Raw genomic sequence first — 22,049 nt, 5'->3', positions numbered from 1 at the left:
GCTCATGCCTTTGTTTTCTTGCCTGGTCAAATTAAAGCGGCTGTACGAAAGTGACCCGCACTAGCTAGTCTTAGCGATGTTGGAGGCTATGAAAGTGACTTTGTAGGTTGTGGCTCTCCTTATGAGGCGGCGGCAAATCAAGATTTCTCAGATGAATTGGAGGCTTGGGCGCGCTTGGCGCTGGCTGGGGCAACTTCATTATTAGGTGAGACTTTCAACTTGATTAGTTTTAACTGAGAGAAAAGTAATGGTAGGATCAACCGCGCGCTTTCGATATTTGGATAAATAGATGGGGTGGAGCTCAAATGTAGGGATGATTAGGTCTTTTGCATGGTCAAATAACCAATGATTAGGTCTTTTACGTTGGTCAAGCGCTAGATATAACTTTTGCAACTATACTGACCAGGTGTAGGATTCTTTGCGCCTAGTTCTATCTTCTAACAACAAAATGTGAGAATTCAGGATATAGGATTCTCTGCAGCTATACATGTCCAACAAAGAAGATACCCTGCATCGGAAGTTCGAGATTGAAACCACAATAATCTACGGGAAACCTCTCCAGTCTACCTCTAGTCGGTAAGTCGGTTAGAAAACAAGCAGAAGCTGTTCACTTCACTCGCAGTGCTGTAACTTCTCCAGCGGCGCCCGGGCGCCCGGCGCCATACTCCACGAAGAACTGAATCGCACGACCAACCTCGTGCTGTCCGACGCCAGCGGCCGTGTCCTTTGGACGACCAACGTCGTCGCCGGTGACTCGAGCTCCTCTCCAGCAGCCACACCGGCCTCGCCGCGGTACTTCTGAACACCGGCAACCTCGTCGTCCGGTCCCCGAACGTCACCGCCCTATGGCAGAGCTTCGAGCACCCGGCCGACACGTTCCTCCCCGGCATGAAGATCTGGATCAGGTACAGGTCTCGCAACGGCGAGCGCCTGGTTCGTGTTGACCTCTACGGCCACTGTGGTCCATACTCCCTCCGTACTCATAAAGGAAGTTGTTTTGGACAAGATTTGGGTCAAACATTGGGAATATAAATCAGGAATAACTTTTAAGTTGTTAAGTTTGGAAATGTAAAAGTCATATAAATAGATTTGTCTTGAAAAATACTTTCATAAAACTTTACATATATCACTTTTTGATAAATATTTTTATAAAAACAAAGAGTAATATTTTGGAGACCGTGTCGCTGTCCAAAACAACTTTCTTTGTGAGTACGGAGGGAGTATGCTTACTGCGACGGCACGGCGACTGTCTCGGTGTGCACGTGCCCCGATGGTTTCGAGCCGACGAGCTTGGGAGACTGAAACAGAGGCAGGTTCTCTCAGGGAGTCAGGGGTGCCGGCGAAAGGAGGCGCTGCGGTGCCTTAAAATCCACAATAGGGCACCTGTGCTGTGTGTATAATTGGCCAGGGACTCTCTTTTTGGATGCAATGAAACGAGTCGCTCGGGTTTGATGTTGCTCGATGGAAGCTTTAGAAGTTTTGTATTAGCTTTGTCTTACTGTGGTGGGAGTAGCGAGGACCAGTTTAGCGTTGCTCCTTACATACTATAATTAGGGACTTGGTTAAAACCACATCATCTCCTCGAGCAGATGCTACTGCAGCTTCGTAGCTCATGAGGAACTGGCGAGGGTCATTTTATCCATTAAATTTTGGCAGTGTGACCGCCTTGTAGGTTGGTCATTTTGTCCATTAAATTTTGGCTGTGTGACCGTATTGTAGGTTGTAGGCCATGGAGCCGTTTGCAAGCCCAAGGATAATGGAGAATTTTGATCAACTGTTACGTAAGCACTTGTCATCATTAGGACGTTGTGCCCAGTGAGGTTGGGATTTGCATGCGGGATAGGTGCGTTGTTCATGACATGCTGCTGTCTCAAAGGTGGTAGTTGTGGTGGCGTGTTTTGTAAGTACTGCAGTTCATCCAATTCTTCTTGCAATTCTGCCAATTGTTTTTTTGCTTGATTTAGTTTTGCTATTTTCCTGACCGCTAGCCGTTGTGCTTCCAATTCTTGGGTAAATCTTTCCTTTTCTTTTTTCAGGGTTTCGAGCTGTTTAAGTACCGAGGCCAACTTTTTTTTCTGTTGCTCCAAGTAAATCATTTCTTGTGCTTGTTTCTGGTTGTGTTTGGTTTGTTGTCTCCACCTTGACTCTTTTCTTCTCACTTCTTGTTCGTAAATTAGCCGCAACTCTCTTTAATCTCTCTAGGGTGTCTATGTCGTCTTGATCAATAGGGATAAGTTCTCTCTCTTGCTCTCTTTCACCCTCGATGGTTTCCTGCGGTGTGATCTTCTTCTTTGGTTATGGCATCGTGGGTTGTTTTGTGACTGAGAACACGATGGGCGCCCTATTGCTCTCAAAGAAATTTGATATCGAACATATTTGTGAACGAGATAATACTTGAAAGTTCGAGAAAACAATGGGTCTCCCTTTACAACAGGGTAGGGTTTCCCTTTTATAGTGACCCATGAGCCACTTTACATCCAAAAAATATCCTTCATCAACCACTACATTCTTAGAATATGCCATACATAAAAGTCATTGGGGTAACGTGTACAAATTGAATTCCTCCACGTAGTCACGTTTCTCATGCCTCCATCCCTCTAACCTCGGGACTTCGCCTTCGTGCCAGACCAATTCTCTAGCTTCATGTCATCACCCTCGGTCCGAGATAAATGCCCAACCTCGTGGCGCCTGGTTCGTTATGCTGCTCCAAGAGCTTGTAACCTCACGACGTCTCCCTTCAGGTTCCGTTTATGAGGAAAGAGTAAAAAGGTGAAAACTTGGTGTTCAAGATTGACTTCGAACACTCGAGGATTAGCACAATTGGAGTTTAGTCATCAACTAACAGTTGTCAGCTTCGAGTCCCTAAAGTAGCAAAGAATATGCGAGGGTACGAGTTTTACTACCAGAATAGTTTTCATAAGAAGTTGCAAGGTTAACTGAGTTTTGTTCCTCGATCCAGAACTTGCGAGGTTAGAGAGTTTTTACCTATGAACGGCGCTCGAGGATGTTTAGTTTTTTGACGATCCCCAACACAACACAACCCAACGACAAGCCACTCATGTCATCTGCTGTGTTCATCTTGGAGAATGGAAGCACCTCTATTCCCTCCCCGAATTAATAAACATGTATACTCTGTGCATACTATTAGTAAAGTAGAAAAGAGAAGAAAAAGGTAAATTGTTTTTGCTGTTCCATTTTTCACTGCTCTCCAATTCCTGTAACAAAATTGTATATAGGTTGACAAGATAAGATTGACATTATTAGATTTCATTATGAAAAAAATACTAACGGTGAAAAATGAAAAACGCGAAGGAAACTGACTGGAATTGATCATGCGGAGTAGCAACCACTTCAGTCAGTCATCAAAAGTTAAAATAATCAATCATTTCTAGTTTCTTTACGCATCATATGTTGTTCTGTAGTATACGTGTTCCTTGGCTTTTCTGTCAATAGTAGCATTGGCAAAGGATAATCTCATCATACAAACCACTGCACGGTCCGCGTGGACTGCTCAAATGTCAAACACAAGACGAGGTTGAATTGGTAAACTAAATGTGGTCTGAACTTCCAAATTTCTGCATTATTTTACCTACTGCTTTCGTAATCGATGCAGAAGAAGAAAAACAACCTTCGCTTTTCTTTCCGACTTCCCGGATGCAGGAATGCCACTCACCCTTCTTTTCTTCCCGATTGGTCTCGTCAGGCTAAAGAAGAAGAAAACACCTGCCATCCTTGCTGAAGTTAGAATCTTCAGTCTCGCGAGCTAATATTAGCACATCCCTTTCAAAATCGCCTCGCCGTTTTGAAACGAGAAGTGCTTGATGGCTTGGTCGGCTATCAGGTATGCCGCTACTGTTCTCCTCCTCCTCCTCCTGTTGGTGCAGCCGTGTGCATCCGACGACCGCCTCGTCCCCGGCAAACCGCTGTTCCCTAGTGCCACCATCGTGTCCGACGGCGGCAGCATTGCCTTGGGCTTCTTCTCCCTGACAAACTCCACTCCAGCCAAGCTGCACCTCGGCATATGGTACAATGACGTCCCCCGGCTCACCGTCGTGTGGGTCGCCAACAGAGAGACCCCAATCACAAACAGCAGCTCCTCTCCGCCATCGCTGTCCCTGACCAACACCTCCAACCTCGTCCTGTCCGACGCCAGCGGCCGGGTCCTTTGGACGACAAACATCACCGGAAGTGTCTCTCCATCGCCACCGGCCACCGGCGTCGCCGCGGTGCTTTTGGACACCGGCAACCTCGTCGTCCGGACTCCGAACGGTACCACCCTGTGGCAGAGCTTCGATCACCCGACCGACACGTTCCTCCCCGGGATGAAGATCTGGATCAAGTCCAGTAATCACAGGGAACGCCATGCCGAGCGCATGGTGGTGTCGTGGAAGGGCCCCGACGACCCCTCGCCGGGGAGCTTCACCTACGGCGCGGACCCGAACACGTCCCTCCAGTTGTTCGTCTGGAACGGGACGCGCCCGATGCTTCGCAGCGCCCCCTGGACGGGCTTCACGGTCGACGGCGAGTACCAGGTCAACTCCAGCGCTTACATCTACGTGGCCATCGTCAACACCGAGGAGGACACCTACATATCCTACAGCCTCTCCGACGGCGCCACCCACACCAGGTACGTGCTGACCTACGCCGGCGAGTACCAGCTCCAGAGCTGGAACAGCAGCTCGTCGGCGTGGCCGGTTCTCGGGCAATGGCCGACATGGGAGTGCAACCACTACGGCCAATGCGGGCCGTACGGCTACTGCGACAGCACCATGGCCGCTCCGACGTGCAGGTGCCTCGACGGCTTCGAGCCTACCAACCCCGAGGAATGGAGCGGCGGCAGGTTCTCGCGAGGGTACCGGCGGAAGGAGGCGCTGCGGTGCGGCGACGGCGACGGCTTCTTGGCCTTGCCGGGGATGAAATCGCCGGACAAGTTCGTGCTCGTCCGGAACCGGACTTCTGAGGAGTGCGCGGCGGAGTGCGCCAAGAACTGTTCGTGTGTGGCGTACGCTTATGCTGATCTGAGCAGCAGCGGGACGAAGGGCGGCATGACGAGGTGCTTGATTTGGGCCGGCGAGCTGATTGACACGGAGAAGATGGGTGATATGGCTGGCGGTGAAACGCTCTACCTCCGGTCTGCAGGCTTGGATGATCCTGGTGTGCAGACGACTTTATCTCCTGTGCCTTTCTATCGAGTAAACTTCGAATTGTTGGGTATAAACATTCAGGCTTGCGAGCATAAATCATTGCACTGACGACCTTGCACAGGTAACAGAAGGAAGGCAAAGACCAAGTTAATGAAGATTTTGCTGTCTGCAGTTTTAGTAAGTAGCATTGTGATACTTGCGGGGATTATCTTTGCATGCTTCAAGTTCCAAGGTACAAACTCTGCTTTTATTATACGTCTATATGAGGTACATGGTGCAACAGAATGGATGATAAACATTTTTGGGGCAGCTAGAAGAAGAAACAGGGAAGATCACAAGAAGCTTGGGTTAATTCTGGGTGATACTGGTACATCTGAAGGACTTGGGGAAGGGAACACTGCCCAAGATTTTGGATTCCCTTTTGTTAGATTTGAGGATATTGTGGCTGCAACATTGGACAAGGAGGTTTTGGCAAAGTTTATAAGGTGATTTCTTCTCTCAATGCAGGCTTCTGCTTGATTCAGTTCAGTAATTATTTTGAGTTGCATGTATGTCAATCTTTTCTCTTTAACATTTCTGAAGGCCGTGTTAAGTGGTAAGAAAGTTGCTATCAAAAGGCTGAGTAAGGATTCTTCATAAGGAACCAAGGAATTCAGGAATGAAGTTGTTCTAATTGCCAGATTGCAACATAGAAATTTGGTTCGACTTCTTAGTTGCAGTGTCAAGGGTGAAGAAAAGATGTTGATTTATGAGTATTTGCCTAATAAAAGCTTAGATGGTACCTTTTTGGTATGTTCAAGTAACACCTTAATATAAGCTCTTTAAAATATCAAAATGACATCTCATAAACATATTGCTTTCATTCGAACCTTCACGCAGATAATTCAAGAAAAATGTTGCTAGATTGGCCGACACGAGTTAGTATAATCAAAGGAATCGCAAGAGGACTTCTCTATCTCCACAAGATTCAAGATTGACCATAATTCATAGAGATCTCAAAGCTGCTAATGTTTTGCTAGATGGAGAGATGAGACCGAAGATAGCTGACTTTGGCATGGCAAGGCTCTTCAATGACAACCAGACAAAGGCAAATACACATCGTGTTGTAGGGACATAGTGAGTGCTTATTTTAAATAAATAAATGCTTAAATTAGCAATTGACTGCATCTCCATGTAATAATTAATACAAGTGAAATGGTGGAATAGTGGCTACATGGCTCCTGAATATGCAATGGAAGGCATCTTCTCAATAAAGTCTGATGTCTATAGCTTTGGTGTACTACTCGTGGAGATTGTAACTGGTAGAAGAAGAAGCTCCATGGATGACATAATAGGATTTCCGAATCTTATAATCTACGTGAGTATATGCCTTTTGTGAAGTTCTAACTCAAGATCAAAGTCAGAGGATTTGAATCTTTTTGGAGCTATCACAATCGAAATGATTGTTTTGTTTTTAATAAATGATTGTTTTGTTTTTAATTTTCAGGCATGGAATATGTGGAAGGAGGGGAAGACAGGATGTTTGGCAGATTCATCTATTATGGATACTTGTTTGCCAAATAAAATTTTGCTTTGCAAGTAGCACTCCTGTGTGTTCAAGAAAACCCAGATGATAGGCCACATATGTCATCTGTTGTGTTCTCGCTGAAGAATAGATGCGTCACACTTCCGAGGCCAAATCAGCCTGCATATTTTGCACAAAGGAGCACTGAGATGGATCAAATAAGAGATAACATTTACAATTTGTTGAACACTCTTACTCTTACAAATATAGAACCACGGTATTTTTTTTTAAAAAATCCTTTGAGTTTTTAGCTTTGTTACAATGCTTTTAAAGTACCAGTGGTACAGTGGTACTTGCAGGTACTTTCCTTTCTTATCCTTTTTATAAAAAAGAATTAAATAGATTTACACACAATTAAAAGGCATCATATTTTTGGTACTTTCCTTTAGGTACTTCATGGTACTTCCTTTATTTCCACCGTTCGATTTCGCGGGATAGACGGCTCTTATTTTTTTTCCAAGTACTCTAGTTTTATCAAGATTGTACAAAATATGAATAAAAAAGATTGTATGAAATACTCTTACCTTGGAGAATGGAAGTCCGAAACTACCAACACAAATTGAGGGGCGATGATTTCTGGGATGATAATCACCTGCGTGCTCATTTCCTTGCTATTTTTCCTGTTTTATCATCATTATATTTTAGGAAGTGCTAGCGCCCGGACGTCCGATAATTTTGTTTTATCGGACGCTTAGTTGCAACATTGAAAAATAACTATCGAAACATTAAAAATCAACACTTGCAACACCGAGGATTGCAACACCTTTACGTGCATGAAACATCCCGAATTGCTTCGTGCAACATTCAAAACAGACACATTGCAACAACAAAAAAAACATCTCTTACAATATTGCAACAACGAAAGAAGAAGAGACAAAACAAAGAAAACAACTATATGCAACATCATGAACAAGTTGGTGCAACACCCGATTGCTGGCAAGTCAGACTGTTGCAAAACAGATGAAACATCAAAAGCCACCGTTGCAACATCCAAAAATAACTATTGCAACACTCAGATCCAAGACAACCAGCCTGCCCGTTGTCGGCCGAAGAAGAGGAGATGCCGCCGGATCTAAGGAGGCTGCTGCCGGCCGGGGTAGTGGAGGGTCAAGGGCTTGCTCGGATCTCGCCGGGGTCGGGGAGAGGGCCACTGGATCTAGGGCGTTGGATACTCCCGGTGGGTTGAGGACGCCGGAGTGGGGGGAGGGGCGCCGCCTGGGTGGGGGACGAGGCTGCCGGGGTGGAAGAGCGTGACGCCGTGGAGGTGGGGAGGAGGACGCCGGCGTGGGGCGCGGGTGAGGGATGAGGCCGCCGGGTGGGGGAGCGTGACGCCGTCAAGGTGGGCAAGGAGGACGCCGGCGTGGGGCGCAGGTGGGAGACAAGGCCACCGGAGTGGAGGAGGAGGACACCGAGGTGGAAGGTTGAAGAAGAAAAGGGATGGGGAAGAAAAAGAACTGTGGGAATGGATAGGAAGCGGAGGGGAGCGGAACGACATCCGACGCGTCCGGACGCTCGGACGGTAGCGTTTCCCTTATATTTTTCTTCTTCTTAAGGCTCTACCCAAAATTTGTCAGTGCTGAAGTCATTTCCTTACTAATTCTTCTTCCAAATAATATCATCATTGCGTGCTCATTTCCTTAAGAATTTTTCTGTTTCATTTTTTCTTTGTGGGCAGTCACAATGAGCCATAATGATACTATTTGGTTCATACTATAATAAAGAAAAAAATCAAGTTAAAAGCTAAATGGGGAGAGCTCTCCATTTACTATTAAAAGGAGAGCCCTTAACTTTTCCTAAAATAGGACCCCACCACTTTTTTTTCAAAAATAAAAAGGGAAAAGTTGATTTATTTACCTTGTCATATGCATCAACCAAATACAATACATTACTTGGCGATTTCGCAACGAGAGTACCATTCATGAAAGAAAGAAATGACGGGTGAGCAGCAACTCTTGGATTTCACAATGGCACTTGAGGAACTGTGTTTCCACATGTGACTATTATCATGCGTGCTTAATCTCAAGTCAGCCTGAAACTAACCACATGGAAACTAGAACTTGTGTACCGAGGTATAACAACATGTACCCTTTCAAAAGAAGAAAGAAAAGGACAGCAACAAACTGGCACAATACATTTCTTACACTTCCTGTCGCTAGTATGTCTAGCTAGCAGGAACGGCAATATCATCCTAATTCCTAAATCCTACGTGGACAGCTGAAATGTCAACCATAATACGTGTGTGAATCCTTGAAAAAGTCCACCGGGCTTCCAAGCTTTTGCATTATTATACCTTGTGGTGTGTACGTTCTGTACTTCCGTTGCTGAGGCTGTAGGGAGGTTCCTGGAATGCACCCTTTCATTAAAACCATCTAATTAATATTCTACTCTTATCTGTCTCGCTCATCTCCTGCGTAACAGATGCTGCTGCCGTCATTATTTTTTTTTGTTGGTTTAGCCGTTGACATCGTTTGCCAGTAGACCAAGGCTCAAGACAGCAATACCTTCATTTCAAGTGAAACCTCCAGTTTCGTTGCTGATCCATGACCAACAGACCAACAAGCTAGCTAAGTATTGCAAGGAAAGGTGCTAGCATAGTAGCATGATGGCTTGGCCAGCTATCATCAGGTACGCCACTGTCCTCGTCCTCCTGCTGCTGCCGCCGCCACCGTGTGCAACCGAAGACCGGCTCGTCCCCGGAAAGCCGCTCTCCCCTGGCGCCACCATCGTATCCGACGGCGGCAGCTTCGCCTTGGGCTTCTTCTCCCCCACCAACTCCACCCCGGCCAAGCTGTACCTCGGCATCTGGTACAACGACATCCCCCGGCTCACCGTCGTGTGGGTCGCCAACAGAGAAATCCCCGTCACGAACACCACGTCCTCTCCACCAGCGCTGTCCCTGACCAACGCGTCCAACCTCGTCCTGTCAGACGCTGACGGCCATGTTCTGTGGACGACCGACGTCACCGGTGCAGCTGCGGGGAACGCTACCGCTGTGCTTATGGACACTGGAAACCTTGTCATCTGGTCACCGGACGGCACCAACTTGTGGCAGAGCTTCGACCACCCGGCCGACACGTTCCTCCCCGGCATGAGGATCCGAATCAGGTACGAGACGCGCGCCGGCAAGCGCCTGGTCTCGTGGAAGGGCCCCGACGACCCATCCCCGGGGAGCTTCTCCTTCGGCGGGGACCCAGAAACGTTCCTTCAGATCTTCGTCTGGAACGCAACGCGTCCGATCTGGCGCAGTGGGCCATGGACGGGCGACTCCTTTTCCGTCCAGGTCCAGTTCCAGATGGTCATCAGCGTCATCGTCAACCTCAACGTTGTCAACACCAAGAAGGAGATCTACATAACCTTCAGCCTCTCACCCGGCGCCGCGCATACCAGATACGTGCTCACAGACTCCGGCGAGTACCAGCTCCAAACCTGGAACAGCGCCTCATCCGCATGGGCCGTCCTCTCCGAATGGACGGGCGGCTACTGCAGCCGCTACGGCTACTGTGGCCCGAACGGCTACTGCGACAACAGATGGGATGGGAATCCATCGACGTGCAAGTGCCTCGACGGTTTCGCGCCTGCCAATCCAGAGGGGTGGAGTAGCGGCAGGTTCTCTCCAGGGTGCCGGCGAAAGGAGGCGCTGCAGTGCAGCGACGGTTTTTTGGCCTTGCCGGGGATGAAATCGCCGGATAAGTTCGTGCTCGTCGAGAACCGAACATTCCAGGAGTGCGCAGCCGAGTGCACCAGAAACTGTTCGTGTGTGGCGTATGCTTATGCTGATCTGAGCACTAGCAGAATCAAGGGGGATGTGACGAGGTGCTTGGTGTGGACAGGAGAGCTGATTGACACGGAGAAAATAGGTGTCAATGCTGGCAGCGAAACGCTGTACCTCCGGATTGCAGGCTTGGATGCAGGTATACGTGCAACAGATCGACCTTTTCTTTCTTCTCATCTATCTATGATTCTATTCAGGAAACTTTGAAACCCACATTTGGAAAGCTGGGATCCCTTTCTCGTTTAAAACAGAAATTCAAATGTTCCATGTGGAATTTGTGGGGACTTCAAATAGGTCTTCTTTTCTTTTTTTTTCTTTTTTTTTGACTTGTAAAGCTACCACAGGTATGATGAGGGCGAAGAGCAAAGCACTGAAGACTGTGCTCCCTGCTGTTTTGACAAGTGGTCTTCTGATCCTCGCAGCCCTTTCCCTTGCATGGTTCAAGTTCAAAGGTAGAGCTCAACATATTTCCATTCTTAGTTTCTTACAAATCTATATTTCAAGCATTTGGTTATAGAATTATGGAAACAGGTAGAATAAGATACGGGGCAAAGCATAAGAAGCTAATTTTGGATGAAATGAGTACATCGGATGAACTTGGGGATGGAAACCATGCCCAAGACTTTGAATTCTTCTCTGTTAGATTTGAGGATATCGTGGCTGCAACACGCAATTTCTCAGAGGCATGTAAGATTGTGCAGGGGGGTTTTGGTAAAGTTTATAAGGTAATTACTTAATTCTGCGGTGATTTCCTCTTATTAGTTCTGGTCATCTAATTATATTGATTTTTGTTAATTGTAATAATGAGCTCCAAGCCTCAAATCTAACTTTCACCCTTATACTTTTTCTGAAGGCGATGCTAGGTGGTAAAGAAGTTGCCATCAAAAGGTTAAGCAAGGATTCTGAGCAAGGAACAAAAGAATTCAGGAATGAAGTAATTCTAATTGCTAAATTGCAACATAGAAATTTGGTTCGACTTCTTGGTTGCAGTGTTGAGGCTGATGAGAAAATCCTTATTTATGAATACTTGGCTAATGGAAGCTTAGATGCTACCCTTTTTGGTATGTGATACGCCATAAGTTTTTATAAATAGCACATAAAAGCTAAAAATTGTGTTATACAGAATCTCTTCATGCAGATAATTCGAGGAAGATATTATTGGATTGGCCTACACGATTCAATATAATCAAAGGGGTTGCAAGAGGACTTCTCTATCTCCACCAAGATTCAAGATTGACCATAATTCATAGAGATCTCAAAGCTGCTAATGTTTTGCTAGATGCAGAGATGAGACCAAAGATAGCAGACTTTGGCATGGCAAGGATATTCAATGATAGCCAGAAAGATGCAAACACGCATCGTATTGTTGGGACATAGTAAGTAACAATTTATATTTTTCCAAACAAAAAGTAACTAAATTCAGCTTTCATTCAATAGTATGTGCATGTGAAATGATCAAACAGTGGCTACATGGCTCCGGAGTATGCAATGGAAGGCGTCTTCTCCATCAAGTCCGATGTCTATAGCTTTGGTGTTCTACTCTTAGAGATTGTTACTGGTATAAGGAGAAGTTCTGTTAGTAGCATTATGGGTTCTCCGAACCTAATAGTCTATGTGAGTATATGCCTTTTATCAAGCGGTAACTGATTAAAATCAGTCTTCAGGTTCTCGCTTACCATAAATCCAAATAATTGTTTTGATTGTTTCAGGCTTGGAACATGTGGAAGGAGGGGAAGACAAGAGATTTAGCAGACCCATCCATTACGGATGCTTGTTTGCTAGATGAAGTTTCGCTTTGCAGTCATGTGGGACTCTTGTGCGTTCAAGAAAACCCAGATGATAGACCACTTATGTCATCTGTTGTGTTCACTCTAGAGAATGGAAGCACCACACTGCCAGCACCCAACAACCCTGGGCACTATGGACAGAGGAGCAGTGATCTGGAGCAAATTAGGGACAGAACTGAAAATTCCATGAATTCCCTTACTCTCACAAATATAGAGGGACGATAACCTTTTTATGATGTATGGAAACACTGCCCAAGATAGACATTGCTTAAGGCTCCATCACCGTTTGTGGTTTGGAAGCCATTCTCTTAATTTCCAATTTTATTTTCGGTTATGTTAGAAATCTCAACAGCTGTAGGATATTATGTTTTTCCTATCATAATAAACAAAAGAATATGAAAGAACTGAATTTGAACAAATAGAGTTGACTGATGGTGTTTCATTTCTACTCTTTGTGATGAAAAATGGAAGGACAATTCTTTTTTTTTATATAACGGGTGAACCTGGATTTCGTTGCCTACAAAGTTTTCAGAAGGATAGTTCATGTATGAAGAAATTCATCGAGCAGCACGAGCTGAGAGCTATTATTGGAATGATAAAGGCACGCGAGGAACCGTGCTTCCACACTGACTTCGTATCAGGTTGCAGCATCATGCCAGCTTCGTTCCAATCAGAATTCTGATCCAGTGTGTGTGGTGGTTGGTGTTGGTTAAGATTTGATCTTGCGTGACACATGCAGAGAAGACTGGTCCTTGTTTCTAGCAATGCTGAACATTTCAGAACCACCACGGGCACAAGTGTGAGTGCAGAACTCAACCTCGGAAAAAAATTAAAGAAATGAACTCTGATTAAATAAAAGTTAAAAGCTAAATGGGGAGGGCTCTCCATTTACCATTAAAAGGGGAGCCCTTAAACTTTCCTAAAATACGATCCCACCCCTTTTTTTCCAAGAAAAAAACCCGGAAAGGTTATTTGTTTACCTTGTCATGCGTCAACTAAATAAAATACAGTACTTGACGATTTAACATTGAGAGTACCATTCATGAAAGAAAGAAATAACTGATGAGCAGCAACTCTTGGATTTCACAATGGCACTTGATGAGGAACCGTACGTGCTTCCAAATGCGACTATGATCGTGCGTGCTTAATCTCACGCCGGCCTGAAACTAACGGCGGATGAAACCGCACGGAAACTAGAAATTTTTGTACTGAGTATACAACAAAATTTACCACTTCAAAAGAAGAAAGGAAAGGACAGCATCCTAACTACCGCAAAGAGCCGACGTGGACAGCTGAAATGTCAACCACAATACGTGTCTGAAACTCTGATCCTTGAAAAGGTCCATCGGACTTCCAAGCTTTTGCACTATTATTCTACTCCGTGCCCTGTTTATTATGTTCTGTACTTTCGTTGCTGAGCCTGTAGAGGGGTTTCTTCATTTCAACCATCTAATAATATGCCATCTCTTCTCAGTCTCGCTCATCTCCTGCGTAACAGATGACGTTGCTGTGATTATCTTTTGTTAGTTTTAAGAAAACACAAGGCAGTTGCGTTGACATCGTTTGCCAGTGTACCGTAGACCAAGGCTCATGGCAGCAATACCTTCTCCAGTAAAAACATCCAGTTGCGTTGCTGAATGCTGATCAATGACGACCAACCAGCTAAGTAGCTAGAATTGCAAAGGATAGGTGCTAGCTTGATGGCTTGGCCAGCTATCATCAAGTACGCCACTGTCCTCCTGCTGCTGCTGCTGCCGCCACCGTGTGCGGCCGACGACCGGCTCGTCCCCGGCAAGCCGCTCTCCCCTGGCGCCACCATCGTATCCGACGGCGGCAGCTTCGCCTTGGGCTTCTTCTCCCCCACCAACTCCACCCCGGCCAAGCTGTACCTCGGCATCTGGTACAACGACATCCGCCGGCGCACCGTCGTGTGGGTCGCCAACAGAGAAACCCCGGCCACAAATAGCAGCGCTGGCGCTACCTTCTCTTCGCCACCGGCGCTGTCCCTGACCAACTCCTCCAACAACCTCGTCCTGTCCGACTCCGACGGCCGTGTTCTGTGGACGACGGACGTCACCGGTGCAGCTCCGGCGGCCGGCAACGCTGCCGCGGTGCTTCTCAACACCGGCAACCTCGTCATCCGGTCTCCCGACGGCACCGCCTTATGGCAGAGCTTCGACCACCCGGCCGACACGTTCCTCCCTGGCATGAAGATTCGGATCAGGTATGAGACGCGCGCCGGCGAGCGCCTGGTCTCGTGGAAGGGCCCCGACGACCCATCGCTGGGATCCTTCTCCTTCGGCGTGGACCCAGACACGTTCCTCCAGGTCTTCCTCTGGAACGCCACGCGTCCGATCTGGCGCAGCGGACCATGGACGGGCTACTTCGTCGCCGTCAAGTACCGGGCGATCACCAGCGTCATCGTCTACCTCACCATCGTCAACACCCAGGAGGAGATCTACATGACCTTCAGCCTCTCCGCCGGCGCCGCGTACACCAGGCATGTGCTCACGCACTCCGGTGAGTTCCAGCTCCAAACCTGGAACAGCAGCTCGTCCGCATGGACCTTCCTCTGGGATTGGACGCGCGGTGCCGGCGAGTGCAGCCGCTACAGCTACTGTGGCCCGAACGGCTACTGCGACTACATAGAGCTTCCCGCGACGTGCAAGTGCCTCGACGGTTTTGAGCCGGCGAGCTTAGAAGATTGGAAGGGCGGCAGGTTCTCACAGGGGTGCCGGCGAAAGGAGGCGCTGCGGTGCGGTGACGGTTTCTTGGCCTTGCCGGGGATGAAATCGCCGGACAAGTTCGTGCTCGTCCAGAATCGAACATTCCAGGAGTGCGCAGCGGAGTGCACCAGGAACTGTTCGTGCGTGGCCTATGCTTATGCCAATCTGAGCACCAGCAGAACGAACGGGGATGTGACGAGGTGCTTGGTGTGGGCCGGCGATCTGATTGACACGGAGAAGATAGGTAACGGGGATGGCACTGACACGCTGTACCTCCGGATTGCAGGCTTCGATGCAGGTGTGCCACAGACTTTATCTTCTTATCTAGCATTGACGAAATTTTGAAAACCCATTTGGAAGCCTAGAAACTCCTCTCGTTTTTTTAGAGAAATGGTCTGCCCCGCTTTATTCCAAACGAAGCAAAGCATACATAGGCTCAATGTTCAGCGCTAAGCGTATTCGAGGTGTGCCCGCCAAAAACCCCTCTTGTTTTAAACACAATCAAAAGATTCCATGTGAAATTCGTGGATTCCAAAAAACGTGTGTTTCTTGTTGGTTGTTATTGTTGTAATTTGCTCCATTTCTTCTTTTTTTGGTGGCAAGGAAAATAGGCCTTAGGCTTTCATCAGTTGTGCTATTTGCAAAGCATAAAACTTTGCACTAACTTGTAAAGCACAGGCACGATGAGGGCGAAGAGCAATACACTGAAGACAGTGCTCCCTGCAGTTTTAATAAGTGTCCTTTTGATCCTCGCAGCCATTTACCTAGCATGGTTCAAGTTCAAAGGTAGAACTCAACATAGTTGCATTGTCTATATCTCATTATTCGAAGGAGCAATTGCTTATGGAATTTAGAAAACAGGTAAATTAAGTCATTGGTCGAGGCATAAGAAGCTAACTTTGGATGACATGAGTACATCCGATGAACTTGGGGAACGAAACCTTGCCCAAGACTTTGAATTCCTCTCTGTCAGATTTGAGGATATTGTGACTGCAACACGCAATTTCTCAGAGGCATGTAAGATCGGGCAGGGGGGTTTCGGCAAAGTTTATAAGGTAATTACTTAATTCGACAGTGATTTCCTCTTATTAGTTCTGGTCATGTAATTACATTGATTTTTGTTAATTATAATAATGTGCTCCAATTACATTGAGTTGTCTGTGTGATAAACTCAAATCTAATTTTTCTCTTTACTTTTCCTGAAGGCGATGCTTGGTGGTAAAGAAGTTGCCATCAAAAGGTTAAGCAAGGATTCTGAGCAAGGAACAAAGGAATTTAGCAATGAAGTAATTCTAATTGCTAAATTGCAACATAGAAATTTGGTTCGACTTCTTGGTTGCAGTGTTGAGGCTGATGAGAAAATCCTTATTTATGAATACTTGGCTAATGGAAGCTTAGATGCTACCCTCTTTGGTATGTGACACGCCATAAATTCTTATAAATAGCACATAAAAGCCAAAAATTGTGTTACCTTGAATCTCTTCAATGCAGATAATTCGAGGAAGATGTTGGATTGGCCTACACGATTCAATATAATCAAAGGGGTTGCAAGAGGACTTCTCTATCTCCACCAAGATTCAAGATTGACCATAATTCATAGAGATCTCAAAGCCGCTAATGTTTTGCTAGATGCAGACATGAGACCAAAGATAGCAGACTTTGGCATGGCAAGGATATTCAATGATAACCAGAAAGATGCAAACACACATCGTGTTGTTGGGACATAGTGAGTAACTATTTATAATTTTTTTTCAAACAAAGCATAACTAAATCCAGCTTTCATTCAATAATATCTGCACGTGAAATGGTCAAACAGTGGCTATATGGCTCCGGAGTATGCAATGGAAGGCGTCTTCTCCATCAAGTCCGATGTCTATAGCTTTGGTGTTCTACTCTTAGAGATTGTTACTGGTATAAAGAGAAGTTCTGTTAGTAGCATTATAGGTTCTCCGAACCTAATAGTCTATGTGAGTATATGCCTTTTATGGAGCTGTAACTGATTAAAATCAGAGTCTTCAGGTTCTCGCTTACCATAAATCCAAATAATTGTTTTGATTGTTTCAGGCTTGGAACATGTGGAAGGAGGGGAAGACGAGAGATTTAGCAGACCAATCCATTACGGATGCTTGTTTGCTAGATGAAGTTTCGCTTTGCAGTCATGTGGGACTCTTGTGCGTTCAAGAAAACCCAGATGATAGACCACTTATGTCATCTGTTGTGTTCACTCTAGAGAATGGAAGCACCACACTGCCAGCACCCAACAACCCTGGGCACTATGGACAGAGGAGCAGTGATCTGGAGCAAATTAGGGACAGAACTGAAAATTCCATGAATTCCCTTACTCTCACAAATATAGAGGGACGATAACCTTTTTATGATGTTTGGAAACACTGCCCAAGATAGATAGTATTGCTTAAGGCTCCATCACCATTTGTGGTTTGGAAGCCATTCTCTTAATTTTCAATTTTATTTTCGGTTATGTTAGAAATCTCAACAGCTGTAGGATATTATGTTTTTCCTATCATAATAAACAAAAGAATATGAAAGAACTGAATTTGAACAAATAGAGTTGACTAATGGTGTTTCATTTTTACTCTTTGTGATGATAATTGGAAGGACAATTCTTTTTTTCTTACATAATGGGTGAACCTGGATTTCGTTGCCTACAAAGTTTTCAGAAGGATTGTTCATGTATGAAGAAATTCATCGAGCAGCACGAGCTGAGAGCAATTATTGGATATGATAAAGGCACGCGAGGAACCGTGCTTCCACACTGACTTTGTATCCGATTGCAGCATCATGCCAGCTTCGTTCCAATCAGAACTCTGATCCAGTGTGTGTGGTGGTTGGTGTTGGTTAAGATTTGATCTTGCGTGACACATGCAGACTGGTCCTTGTTTCTAGCAATGCTGAACATTTCAGAACCACCACGGGCACAAGTGTGAGTGCAGAACTCAACCTCAGATTTGGAGACCACCTGTTTATTTTTCTTTCTTTCCTGGCCACGCTTCGTGATCTTCAGGTAAGATCATGCTTTGAAGAGCACTGCAGAACTCTACGTCGCTGTCTGAATAAGCAACGCACACCAGAAACCGTGGTTCCACTTCCACCCCAACTCGGTCGCCGCATCGTCCCCAGTTCCATCCAGAAATCAACGCAGTTGTTGGTGACGATTTCGTTGTGACACACGCAGAGATGACTAGTCAGTGTACCACTCATTTCTTGGCTCACATCACCGCCGGCCGCTACCGTCGCCATGTCCATGTAGGCACACCAATGGCAAGCGTCCTCCTGGCGCTAACTCCCCAAGCGTCAAGCTCCGACCTTCTCTTAAACTCCGTACGCTGAAACTAGTCCAAGGGAGCTCTAGAAATCTAGAATTCTATCACGGTCACTTGCAGCCCAAGCCTCGAGGTTAGGAGTATTTCATCTGCACGAACATACTGGTCTCTGTCTCTTTGGTACCATACCGAATGACGTGCGACCATGGAGTGGTCACGTTCCACTTCCACCTGCATCACGGCCGCCGTCCTCCTCCTCTTGCCGCGCCTGTGCTCGCCGGCCGGCGACAAGCTGACCCGCGGGGAGTCGCTGTTGCCCGGTGAGACCATCGTGTCCAACGGCGGCGCCTTCGTGCTCGGCTTCTTCGCCCCCTCTGACGCCGCGCCGGGCAGGCAGTACCTCGGCATATGGTACAACAACATCACCGTGACCGCGAGCACCGTGGTGTGGGTCGCCAACCGGGACGCGCCGGTCATCATCGGCGAGGGTTCCGGCGGCAACTCTTCCGCCGCGCCGTCGCTTGCGCTGGCCAACGACACCTCCAGCCTCGTCCTGGCCGACGCCAGCGGCCGCGTCGTCTGGACGGCGAACATCACCGCCGCCATGAGCTCGGGTTCTGCAACTGGTTCGACGGCGGCGGTGCTTCAGAATGACGGTAACCTCGTCATCCTGTCGCCGAACGCCGCGAAGCCGTTGTGGCAGAGCTTCGACCACCCGACGGACACGTTCATCCCGGGCATGAAGGTCGGGCTGCGCCGCCGCACGCGCGACGACGGGGTCGACGGCTGGCGCATCGTGTCGTGGAAGGGCCCCGGCGACCCCTCGCCGGGGAGCTTCTCCTACGGCATGGACCCGAACACGTCGCTCCAGCTGCTGCTGTGGAACGGGACGCGTATCTACTGGCGCGGCACGCCCTGGACGGGGTACCCAACCGTAAGCAGGTACCACCCCGCCACCGGCACGGTCATCTACGTGGCGGTCGTAGACGGTGAGGAGGAGATCTACACGACCTTCTCCGTCAACGAAGGCGCCCCGCCGACGCGGTACGTGGTGACCGGCGCCGGCAAGTTCCAGCTGCTGAGCTGGAATCGCAACGCGTCGGCGTGGACCACGCTCGAGTCCTTGCCAGGCCGCGGGTGCAGCCCCTACGGCAGCTGCGGCGCCTACGGCTACTGCCACCACACGCAGACCGCGGCGACGTGCAGGTGCCTCGACGGCTTCGAGCCCGCTAGCCGAGCGGAGTGGAGCCGCGGCGTGTTCTCGCGGGGCTGCCGCCGGAGCCAGGCCCTGGCACCGTGCGGCGGCGGCGGTGAGGGGGATGCGTTCTTGGCGATGCCCAGCATGAAGGTGCCGGACAAGTTCGTGCTCCTCGGGAACATGACCTCCGGCGACGAGTGCGCCGCAGCGTGCCGCCGGGACTGCGCCTGCGAGGCGTACGCGTACGCGAGCCTGCGCAGCAGCAGCGCCAAAGGGGACATCGCGCGGTGCCTGGTGTGGACCGGGGAGCTGGTCGACACGCAGATGATCGGCGCCTTCTGGGGCGTGACCGCCGAGACGCTTAACCTCCGGGTTCCTGCCGGATTCACAGGTTCGCTTTTCTTTTCTGTTCCTGCCGCATCAATGTCTCAATTTTCAACCGGCAGCAAAAGCATCTTCTTGCAATTGTCACGAAGCATTCACCTGTATTTGTGCAGGCAAAAAGAGAGGGACAAAAACTCTGAAAATTTTACTGCCAGTGTTGGCAAGTGTTTTGATAGTCACATGCAGTGTCCTTGTTTGGTTTTGTAAATGCAGATCCAAAGGTATTTATTTTGTATTTTATCTGTATGCTCTCACAATATTTGTTGTTTTAGCCTTAGACACAGGAATGAAGGAGGTACATGTTATCACAAAAGAAATGCTGTTTAACACCAATTTGCAGGTAAGAGAAGAAGCAGTGAAAGTGAGAAGAAGCTGGTGCCTGGCAGTGTGCGCGCTTCAAGTGAACTTGGAGAAGGAAACCCCAGTGAAGATCTTGAATTCCCTTCCATACAGTTCAGTGATATTGTTGCGGCAACAGATAACTTCTCGAGAGAATGTATGATCGGGCGCGGAGGTTTTGGCAAAGTTTACAAGGTACTATCAGGTTCTGCAGCATATCCTTTTCCATCTGAATCCATGAATTGAATTATAGTACTCAAGAGTCAATACTTAGTTATCGTTCTATAATTCTGAAGGGGACATTTTTAGGTGGTCGTGTAGTTGCTGTCAAGAGGCTCAGCAAGGATTCTGAACAAGGGATAGAGGAATTCAAGAATGAAGCTATTTTGATCTCCAAACTCCAGCACCGGAACTTGGTTCGGCTTCTCGGTTGCTGCACAGAGGGAGCTGAGAGGTTGCTGATATATGAGTACTTGGCCAATAAAGGCCTAGATGCTATCCTTTTCGGTATGTTCCACTCATCATAACTGAAGCTGCTAAAATGTCACATTGAAGCATACATTATCCCCATATATGGTATTGTTGTTCAATGCAGACAGCGAAAGGAAATCTCTGCTGGATTGGCCGACAAGATTCGGGATCATCAAGGGCGTGGCTAGGGGACTTCTGTATCTCCATCAAGATTCAAGGCTGACAGTGATACATAGGGACCTTAAAGCAAGCAATGTCTTGTTGGATGCAGAGATGAGACCCAAAATAGCAGATTTCGGTATGGCCAAGATATTTGGCGAAAACCAGCAAAAGGCAAACACTAAGCGAGTTGTCGGAACATTGTGAGTAGTACTTCAATTTTGTCCTATAACTGAATTTTGCATATGATTGGACTTCGTTTGTGTCTGACGACTCTGAACTTCTGATGGTCTCGCTCTCACTAGTGGCTACATAGCTCCTGAATATCAAACTGAGGGCGTCTTTTCTGTCAAGTCTGACGTCTATAGCTTTGGCATATTGGTCCTGGAAATTGTAAGTGGCGTCAGGATAAGCTCTACTGATGACATCATGGGGTCTCCGGGCCTTGTAGCCTATGTAAGAATACAGTACAAACATATCTGAATTTGCCAGTGCAGTATGTCTGAAACACTTGGGAGTATAGACCATGGAATGATTTGTGTGACCATTTCTCTTAGAAATGAAATAGAGGACTCATTTGATACTTTTTTCAGGCATGGAAGCTGTGGAAGGAAGGGAATGCAAGTGACCTGGTAGACGCATCCATCGTGGAGAGCTGCGCGTTGGATGAACTCTTGCTCTGCATCCACGTCGGGCTCCTGTGCGTCCAGGACGACCCCAACGGCAGGCCGCTCATGTCCTCTGTCGTGTCCATCCTGGAGAACGGGAGCGTGTCACTGCCGGCGCCCGATCAGCCGGCGTACTTCGCAGAGAGAAATTCTAAGCTGCAAGGAAAAGGAGGTGATGTTGAGACCTCCAAGAACTCCATGACCATGACAGTTCTTCAGGGACGGTAGGGTAGACAAGACAACAGAGCAACCACTAACCTTTTTTCAGCTGCGTCCCTGTACAATAACTTTGAGACGGGAGACCTGGTCCCTAGTGCCTTCAGAGCATATTCAAATCTGTTGGTCTCCGCACGCGCACCAGTTGCACCCTAGCCGGGCAGCCGGCACGTCCACTTCCTCGCCGGCGGCGCGGAAGGGCTGCCCGCTCGCTGGGCTCAGGATGTGGCGCGCCCGCGGAGCGGTGTTTGTACGCCAGTACGGGGAGGCGGTAGCCGCTAGGAGGGTGTGGCTGGGGAACCCGCGGTTCAGGGTGTGTTTGGTTGTGCTGTGGACTGTA

General features: G+C 47.7%; 4 protein-coding genes across 6 annotated transcripts; all 4 read left to right on the top strand.

Moving 5' to 3' along the window:
• Positions 1-3,703: 3,703 nt before the first annotated feature.
• On the top strand, positions 3,704-7,001 carry LOC117844936 (G-type lectin S-receptor-like serine/threonine-protein kinase At1g11300). The gene is given in 10 exon segments (XM_072291977.1): positions 3,704-5,154; positions 5,266-5,376; positions 5,455-5,595; positions 5,598-5,629; positions 5,727-5,937; positions 6,024-6,104; positions 6,107-6,260; positions 6,351-6,501; positions 6,631-6,718; positions 6,721-7,001. Coding segments are annotated over 10 exon segments (2,541 nt in total). The 5' UTR covers positions 3,704-3,821; the 3' UTR covers positions 6,960-7,001.
• A 2,195-nt stretch (positions 7,002-9,196) lies between these two features.
• Positions 9,197-12,686, top strand: LOC117844937 (receptor-like serine/threonine-protein kinase SD1-8). Of its 2 annotated transcripts, XM_072291524.1 has the most exons (7): positions 9,203-10,619; positions 10,825-10,932; positions 11,012-11,205; positions 11,334-11,541; positions 11,619-11,856; positions 11,944-12,094; positions 12,190-12,686. In XM_072291524.1, the coding sequence occupies exons 1-7, from the start codon at positions 9,308-9,310 to the stop codon at positions 12,490-12,492; spliced, it is 2,514 nt and encodes an 837-aa protein (XP_072147625.1). In that variant the 5' UTR covers positions 9,203-9,307; the 3' UTR covers positions 12,493-12,686. The 2 variants fall into 2 exon arrangements, with proteins under 2 accessions (XP_072147626.1, XP_072147625.1); XM_072291525.1 differs by lacking the exon at positions 12,190-12,686 and having other exon boundaries at positions 9,197-10,619; positions 11,918-12,059.
• A 1,154-nt stretch (positions 12,687-13,840) lies between these two features.
• On the top strand, positions 13,841-17,586 carry LOC117844369 (receptor-like serine/threonine-protein kinase SD1-8). 2 transcript variants are annotated; one of them, XM_034725089.2, is made up of 8 exons: positions 13,841-15,291; positions 15,380-15,457; positions 15,672-15,779; positions 15,855-16,048; positions 16,199-16,406; positions 16,485-16,719; positions 16,810-16,960; positions 17,058-17,586. In XM_034725089.2, exons 1-8 carry the CDS (start codon positions 13,968-13,970, stop codon positions 17,358-17,360), a joined length of 2,601 nt encoding a protein of 866 aa, XP_034580980.2. In that variant the 5' UTR covers positions 13,841-13,967; the 3' UTR covers positions 17,361-17,586. The 2 variants fall into 2 exon arrangements, with proteins under 2 accessions (XP_034580980.2, XP_072147623.1); XM_072291522.1 differs by lacking the exon at positions 15,380-15,457 and having other exon boundaries at positions 13,843-15,291.
• A 491-nt stretch (positions 17,587-18,077) lies between these two features.
• LOC140221719 (G-type lectin S-receptor-like serine/threonine-protein kinase B120) lies at positions 18,078-21,820 on the top strand. The gene is made up of 7 exons (XM_072291523.1): positions 18,078-19,863; positions 19,970-20,077; positions 20,197-20,390; positions 20,492-20,702; positions 20,791-21,028; positions 21,131-21,281; positions 21,419-21,820. Exons 1-7 carry the CDS (start codon positions 18,480-18,482, stop codon positions 21,719-21,721), a joined length of 2,589 nt encoding a protein of 862 aa, XP_072147624.1. The 5' UTR covers positions 18,078-18,479; the 3' UTR covers positions 21,722-21,820.
• The last annotated feature ends 229 nt before the right edge of the window (positions 21,821-22,049 follow it).

The sequence above is a fragment of the Setaria viridis genome, chromosome 2 (genome assembly GCF_005286985.2).
Source record: "Setaria viridis chromosome 2, Setaria_viridis_v4.0, whole genome shotgun sequence".
Lineage (NCBI taxonomy): Eukaryota > Viridiplantae > Streptophyta > Magnoliopsida > Poales > Poaceae > Setaria > Setaria viridis.
The sequence above is the reverse complement of the archived record's forward strand: the minus strand, read 5'-3'. Positions and strand labels throughout refer to the sequence as shown.

What these genes read in the sequence shown, in the direction of transcription:
- LOC140221719 (XM_072291523.1), top strand. Translation starts at nt 18,480, where the DNA reads ATGGAGTGGTCACGTTCCACTTCCACCTGCATCACGGCCGCCGTCCTC. An exon ending in GGTTCCTGCCGGATTCACAG is followed by an intron (nt 19,864 to 19,969) that starts GTTCGCTTTTCT and finishes GTATTTGTGCAG; the next exon opens with GCAAAAAGAGAGGGACAAAA. An exon ending in CTCCGGGCCTTGTAGCCTAT is followed by an intron (nt 21,282 to 21,418) that starts GTAAGAATACAG and finishes TACTTTTTTCAG; the next exon opens with GCATGGAAGCTGTGGAAGGA.
- LOC117844937 (XM_072291524.1), top strand. Translation starts at nt 9,308, where the DNA reads ATGATGGCTTGGCCAGCTATCATCAGGTACGCCACTGTCCTCGTCCTC. An exon ending in CTTAGATGCTACCCTTTTTG is followed by an intron (nt 11,542 to 11,618) that starts GTATGTGATACG and finishes CTCTTCATGCAG; the next exon opens with ATAATTCGAGGAAGATATTA. An exon ending in CATCGTATTGTTGGGACATA is followed by an intron (nt 11,857 to 11,943) that starts GTAAGTAACAAT and finishes ATGATCAAACAG; the next exon opens with TGGCTACATGGCTCCGGAGT.
- LOC117844369 (XM_034725089.2), top strand. Translation starts at nt 13,968, where the DNA reads ATGGCTTGGCCAGCTATCATCAAGTACGCCACTGTCCTCCTGCTGCTG. An exon ending in GATTGCAGGCTTCGATGCAG is followed by an intron (nt 15,292 to 15,379) that starts GTGTGCCACAGA and finishes TCGTTTTTTTAG; the next exon opens with AGAAATGGTCTGCCCCGCTT. An exon ending in GTTTCGGCAAAGTTTATAAG is followed by an intron (nt 16,049 to 16,198) that starts GTAATTACTTAA and finishes CTTTTCCTGAAG; the next exon opens with GCGATGCTTGGTGGTAAAGA.